The sequence below is a fragment of the Corvus brachyrhynchos genome, unplaced genomic scaffold, assembly GCF_000691975.1.
Source record: "Corvus brachyrhynchos isolate BGI_N302 unplaced genomic scaffold, ASM69197v1 scaffold175, whole genome shotgun sequence".
Taxonomy (NCBI): Eukaryota; Metazoa; Chordata; class Aves; order Passeriformes; family Corvidae; genus Corvus; species Corvus brachyrhynchos.
This window is the reverse complement of record NW_008238448.1, coordinates 1,236,502-1,244,059: the sequence shown is the minus strand read 5'-3', so window position 1 is coordinate 1,244,059 and position 7,558 is coordinate 1,236,502. Positions and strand designations below refer to the sequence as shown.

General features: G+C 39.5%; 1 protein-coding gene across 1 annotated transcript in view; it reads left to right on the top strand.

Moving 5' to 3' along the window:
• The first annotated feature begins 6 nt into the window (after nucleotides 1–6).
• The window catches only part of TACR3 (tachykinin receptor 3), a 38,216-nt gene continuing 30,664 nt past the window's right edge, over nucleotides 7–7,558 (top strand). Inside the window, exon 1 of the mRNA XM_008635600.2 lies at nucleotides 7–840. Within this exon, the coding sequence (XP_008633822.2) occupies nucleotides 365–840 (476 nt within the window). The 5' untranslated portion in view covers nucleotides 7–364. The remainder of the gene's footprint in view (nucleotides 841–7,558) is intronic.

Sequence of the window (7,558 nt, the reverse complement as noted above, 5' to 3'; positions counted from 1 at the left end):
GGAGTTTATCGCTCCACTCCCTTCATGACGCTGGGAACTCACAAGCCTATAAAACGTGCCTTGGCTCCCAGTCCCCTTCTCCTTGAGCAAAATCAAAAGCACGAGGCTGTACAGAGGAGAAGTAGGATGCTGTTCTACTCTGAGGTAGCTCTCCTGACGTGTCTGTTACAGCATTTCTAACAGTTTGAGCAGCATAGCCGAAGATTTTTTCTCACAGAGCTCTCCTTCCCAGTACCTGCTCAGCTGCCTTACTTCCCCTTTTCTTCCTTCCCTCTTCTTACCTGGTGCTGGGGATTTTGGAGGGTTGGGAGAGGGAGGTGGGAGAGGTACATCATTTCTGGAAGAGAGGAGAGGAACACCCAAGATGACTTTGGTCCCCACAGCCAACTGGAACATGAGCATGAGCAGCAGGTGGAATGTGAGCCTTGCTGAAGCAGGCAATCCCTGGGGACAGGCACCAGAAGCACCAGCTGCAAATACTTCTGCCCCTGTAGCCTCCTCGGAGGGCAACTTCTCCAATCAGTTCGTACAACCTTCTTGGCGCATTGCCCTGTGGTCTCTGGCTTACGGTGGTGTGGTGGCAGTAGCTGTTTTTGGAAATCTTATTGTCATCTGGATTATCCTGGCTCACAAGCGCATGAGGACAGTGACAAATTACTTCCTGGTGAACCTGGCCTTCTCTGATGCCTCCATGGCTGCTTTCAATACTCTCATCAACTTCATCTATGCACTGCACAGTGAGTGGTACTTTGGAGAGGCTTACTGCCGCTTCCACAACTTTTTCCCAATCACAGCTGTCTTCGCCAGCATCTACTCCATGACAGCGATCGCTGTGGACAGGTGAGAAAAGTTTAGGGGTGAGAGATTGCGATCAGATTCTCTGCCAAAATAAAAATACAGAGATAACAATCATAGTGGTGAGAGGCAAAGACCTCAATAGTTCATTCCTTGTGCTCCTCTGCACTTCTTTAGGATCTCTCCCTAACACACTTTTTCTCCTGGTCTCTGGTCATTCTCCTTCAGTCTTTCATTGTTTTTATTCTTCTGCTTTCTTTTACAACAAACATTTCCTCTCTCTGTTTGACTTCAGCTGCTTTCTGTGCTCTGTCTTTTAATACTTTGTAACAGCAGCCATTGCTCAGGGTTTTGCTTCCCATTGTGAAAATAGTCTGTTTCTCAGCCAGTCATCTAATACATACTGACAAGGAGCTCTAGAAATTGTGTGTAAAGGGGGAGGATTTCAAATTTCCTTCTTCTCTGTATTTCTGCAGCTGGCAAAGACATTTGCCTCCTCTTCAGAAATCACTTCAGACCCTGTTTTTAACAGCTTTTCTCACAGACAGCTCTGAGATGCTTTGTTCCTCCTGATTTTAACTAATGAGACTGTTTATGTTGCCATCTGTGCATATCTGGAGGTCTGGTAAGAACATAGTTTCAAAGTGCTCTTTTTCCTGATTTCTTGAAACAAAATAAAGCTTTGTGACTGTCAAAGAAAAAAGGTCAGGGAAAAACTTTACGTTTGTACTCCTGACAATAATGGAATAGGAGAGCTGTAGTACCCATACAGCAAAGGGGAGATGTAGTTCCCAGGTTTCCTACACAGATGCATTGATGGACTGTTTCTCAGAGAGTGCTGCAAGTCTCCCCTGGAAAATGTTTCTTTCTTTATTATTGTTTACACATTTGCTGTGCTGGAGAGATAACTTACTGTATTTTCTTTTAGAAAAACACATCAATTTGTGTTTCAGATCTTTTATTCCTTTTAGCAATGCACTGCAATTACTCACTAAACTCCATTCTACATTTTCAAATCACATTATACATCTTTGCTGAATTGACTTGTCACAACTGCAGTATTTCCAAGTGAGGGTAGTTAAGATTTTATAAGGTTCAATCCACCTTCTGGAAAGTTATTTCTTATTTCTAGGTACAAAAATTGGGGTACGTTGTTGTGCCTTTTGTTTGTGCTTATGGACAAGTTCATAATAATGCTTTTCTGTTTACCCTACTAATTGCAAATTTTTGGTGGCATTCTCAGCTAGATGCATTTCTATTCTGTAAAGCTAGAAATGAAAGAGCAAATGAGATTCTTGGCAACTCTTGTACTTCTCTGCTCTGGGAATGGGTGAAGACACGAGGAAATCAGTATGCTTTCCTCCTGCCAGTGATGTATCTTCTCAACTGTTAGTCCCCATTAAAAATTGAGAAGATAGTGTAACACCAGTGATTGTACCTTTAACCAGGCAAAGATTTCTTTCATTGTCTTTTTGAGTTTAGCTTAAGAACCTCATCTAGCTTGAGGTTTTCAGAACCATAAAAGAGCTTTAGTTGAAGTATTTAACAGTTAGAGCTGTGTATTTATTAGTTACTGCTGCAGCTCATCAAGGCATTAGTTGAGCAGTTACTTGGATGCTCTGAGTAAGGCTTTATTTCATTTTTCCTGAAAAAACTATCCACAGACATGTAGTACTTACTACTTTGGCAGTTCCTAAATTTATGCTAGGAAACTGGGAACAAAAGTGAATACAGTTCCTTAGGAATCCAAACTGCATTTCCAGAGTGAGAGAAAATAGCTCTGCTCCACACTGACTAAAGTGCAATGGACAAATATATTGGAAATGTTTTCCTTGGTTTACCAATGAAATGCTGGTGCTCAGAAGTGAGTAAATAACTACTGTTATTCACTCTGATCTACTTCTTGTCTGAAAATCCCCTGAAGAAATCACAATTTGCACCCCATCACATCCTCCAAGTTCACCTGCCTCCAAAGGCAAATCGAAATCTTCCCAGTGAACAATGCCATAGCTGTGTTTAGGTGATCTCTCTGTAGTACCATGCAGCATCACATAAAACAAACAGAAGAGCAGTCTATGCCTCCTTCCCTATTCTCACTGCTATTTCTTTTCCTTTTATACCAAATCACACCTGATGCATTCAGTGCCTTTAAACATTCCCTGGCTACCTCTGAAAAACAATTCTGCCGAGTTGAGGAAACCCAAGGGTCAAAATAGATCCCAAGGAATGTCCTTGGATGTACAGACTGCCCTATTCAAGGCAAAGATCTGCTGGGTGGATGATTTTTAGAAGTTGGGTTCCCATGTGCCTTTCGTAAAAGTTCAGCCAATACTTTAGACAGAACACTCTGCTTTAGTCTTAACCCAGTAAATTCATCTTTAAACATTCTTTTAATTTAAAAATTTAAAACAAAACTGCAAATTAGGATAAAGCTGCTGAGGAAACTGAAATGATGGGATCAGATGACTTTCCATTAGAAATTGTTACCATCCCAAAATACTGAAAGGTCATGGGTTGTAACTCACTAAAAAGTATGTTGTGATATTCTCCACTGGTTGCTTTAGAGCATCCAGATATTCATAGAGTATAAATGTGTCACTGTAAACCTGGACATCACTGAACACAGGTCATGGGTAGTACATGTTTCCTTTCACATCTGATTCTGTAGGGCATTCTAAACTGTGTGAACTGTGAGATTACTGAACTGACACAGAATTTGTGCACTAGGCAGTTCCTGCAGTGGAGTGAGCTGCATCTGGAAGCTGAGGATGAAAGTATCCAAGACTGGTGTAAGAGTACCTGATCATTGAACACAGACTCAAATTTATGTGGGTTTATTCACACTTCTGACCACCCCTTCCTGGTGGTTTTTTCCCCCCTGCTTTCTCCTTTTCCAACAGGCTATCTGCAGTCTACTGTAGAGATGCCATAGGTAGCTTTAACCGAGTTGTCTCAGGTGCCAGAAGCAGCACAGATTTTACACTGTGCTGCTTCATGGGCATTCATTCCTGCATTCTTCTGTAGCTTGTGCTGCACAGTTCCACAGTTACATTGCTTCCAGTGCAACAGTTCCTTTAGCTACCTTATGGGGATAAACTGGTAAATAGTCCAAGACAGACAGAATAGGAGATAATTCTGGAGCCAATATGCCCTTGTCACTGACCAGTGCATGATCCTAAAGGGCCCATCCATGATCCTAAACTCTGTGATCATTGCAATACAGTGTGTGACTGCAGTACTGTTCTTGGACATACTAATGACAGTAAATTAGGCAGAATTTAAGCCACCTGGTCATTGAAGACCCACTGTCCATTCCTGTGAGATCTTTGCATGCAAAGAAAGTGGCTCAGGTATGCCAGCAATTGATTTTGAGTCCCAAGACTGCCTCATCATATAACCAGTTCTGTGTGTGGGCCTAAAAATTCTCTGCAGATACCTAATGGTTACAGTGCAAGTTTGGGGGTGTAGTAATATAGCATAAAATAACATGCCTTCAGTAGAGCACTTAGTATTATGCATTTTTTCCTGGTTTTAGCACAGGTACAGTATTACTTCCTCAGTTACTTTTCTCTCTGCAATTACATAATGATTTTCTCATGTCAATGAATTTAACTCTTTTTAAAAACAGCTCCTCTGGACTTAAAGTATTTTAATAGCAATGGTGAGCAGTTGCTAATCCTATTCATATCTTAGCATTTCTTTTTTTTTCTAGTATGCAAGCAAGTTTTTGGTCTTTGAAGCAAAAAACATTTATGTGACTTTAAAATATATTTAATATACAGTTTTATTTCTCCTCTTGTACAGTCTTTTCTCATTTTTATGAACCTTAGTATTACCTAGTTTCTAGCATACATATATATGTCCTTATTCAATACTTGTCATTCTAGTTTCCCACCTTATTTTCTCACTTTCAATATATCTACAGAAGTACACATATACTAGGTCAGTTTTCTTTTTTTCTGTGACATTTTTCAGTTACTGATGGCTGTTAATAATCTCTCTATACACTCATTAGACTCCAGCATAAGTAATATGATACAAGCTTGTAACAGAAGACAGATATGAGGCATAAACACATGATTCACCTTATAAAATAAAACCCAAACTCATCATATATACACACTCACAGCCTCAAAATATCACTTAGGCTCTTCAATCTCTCCAGGTGTATTCCGTAAGAACAGTTATTATTGTCACAAAATAGTAGCACAAGCCCTATAAATTAATGTTACTGAAATTCTGAAGTAGGCAGTTGGCACACTGAAAAATGTCTTATCTTTCCAGTAGAATACATTTTGGTATCAGGCTCTGCATGATTTCCTATTCCTGGGACAAATTACTCACGGCCTTCATGCACCATAAACATTTTAAACTGATATTCCTTCCAAACTATCTATTATCTGACTGTTATTAAGTATCTGTTACCCACCTTGTGTGCCCAGAAATACTGAAGTACAGGGAAAATGTATGTGTAAAAATGATCTCAAACATTTCTAGCAGGTTAAGATATGGAGTGCACAGGGCATGACCCTGTTTTGTGGTCACATGGTAGCAGCATGAGCAGAAGATGCACACTGAGAAGGTCTATTGGTACTTGCATCCTTGAACATGAGCTTGGCACCAAGTGTTTTGTTCTTGGCTCACTGGTCAATGGAGGAGGCTGAAGCAGTCCCAGACAGGAAAGCTGCACTGCCCAGACAGTTGCCAGCCCTGGCAGAGCTTAGCTCAAACAGAACTGCAGCCTTTGGCCTCTCTCTCGTTCCCTTTCCCCCTCAAATTTAGATGTCTCAAAATAAATTATTTTCATGTAAAAGAAGTGGGAATTTGCACTGAAGACTTGTGAGAGGAAGAACATCAGAACAAGAAAAACAAAAAAGAAGATGGAGTTTTTTTCAGGTTTCTTGTGCTTCACAGGTTAGAGATCTCCCCCTCATACCTGAGAATATTTTCACCAGAAGAAATGGATAGCATTTCTGTCTTTTTTTCCATAAGATGCCACTATACTGTTACCTAGTTTTTCCTAAAGCCTCTGGTGCCACATAACTACAGAAAACACTACCTACCATACCCCCTACTGCCACACTGAAGTGCAATACTACGTTTTTTTCAAACTAATGGATGAGTTCATAATCATGATTTCAGGAATCAGCCTTGGTCACTGCATATCATGAAGGAAAAAAATGCAAGATATGCTTTAGAAATTATCACTATTATTTCTATTCTTACTTTGCCCATCAAACTATAGAATTCAAAGAGGAAATCTCTTCCTCATTTCTCTGTCTTCCTTAAAGAGTATTTGAAGATGAAGCACATCTTATTTGTGCATTCCAGTACCTGGGCTGCCCTCAGAAAAATACTAGTCCTCAGAACTGGAGGGAAAAAGTTGAATAGGAGGGCATTAAGGGTTCAAATATCAAGAGCTGAAACATGAAGGACTCTCTATAACCTGGGGGCCTAAAAATATTTTCTTGGATTTGACAATTCTCTTTCTTTCTCTCCTAGAAAGGAGAAATCATTTCTGCAGAACATTTTGATGCAATGGATGCAGGATTCAGCATGCAGAACCCTAGGAAAAATAATCCTTTTCTTGCAATGGGACAATTTCATAGTGATCAGGCAAAAAGACAGGATTTTTTTTATTTTTTTTTTTTTGCAGTTTTGGTCAAAATTCATGTCAGAGTTACATTATTAATAACATACTGGGGCAGTCTGGGAAGAAATACAGGCATAACAGCTATATTTTCCTTTTTGTTTTGTACTAAGTATTTTAAAAGCTGCTTTCAATAGGCACTGTAAAAAATGGAGGTTGATACATCAATATCTTTAGAAATATAAGCCACATTTACAACAGCAATGGCAACTAGCCCCCAGACTCCTTTGTCCAGACAGGAAATATCCGATAAGTTTCAACCTTACGTTCAAACAAGAGGTTCCTTTAAGACAGAGTCTTAGCCTTAAGTACATCCTCTGATTTATAATTTAATGAAAACTATCAAAATATGTATCTGTGGTTTACTATGCAATGTAGCCTGTGGTACTTCTAAAAGTTAGTCAAGGGTTGAGGTGTGGAGTGTTTTGGGGAGAGAGGTTTGCTTGATTGTTTATTTTCTTATATATTATTGCCTAAATGCATGCTTTTCTGACTGATTTACCAACCAGGAGAGAAAGTTGTATCATTCACATATTTGTGTTTACCTAAAATAAAATTATTTCAAAATAAATGCAAAAAGAAGAAGTAAGCCATCTAGATGACAGTGGCAGAAACACAGACACTAAAAGTGGGTTTATGCAGATGGAGCTGTTTCCACAGACTTTGCACTGATACTGGTCCTTGATAGCCCATAGATCACATTAAAAGAAAAGGAGAAACAGAAACCCTTTTGTCAGGGGAAGTCAGTTAGTCTATCATTTTACGAGACAGACCAAAGAAAAGTCTTATCCCTTTTCTATCAATATTCATAGGTATGGAATATATTGTGTAAAATCAATTACATACTCATAAAAATCTAGCCCATTGTCAGTTACCAGATGCTCCTCAAGTAGAAAGCACTGTTTATGAGAGCTCAGCCTTCCTGAAGACTTTCAGTATTCCTGGTTTTCATTAAGAGGTACTTGTAAATAAGGCATTGGAAGCCAGTCCTGATTTCAGAAAAACTTCAGTGTTTCTCCTTTCTCAAAGCACAAACAGCCATTCACCCAGTGTAACACACATTCCTCTGGGTAAATCAAGGCCAGGTTACACCCCTGGGATATTGCCCACTGA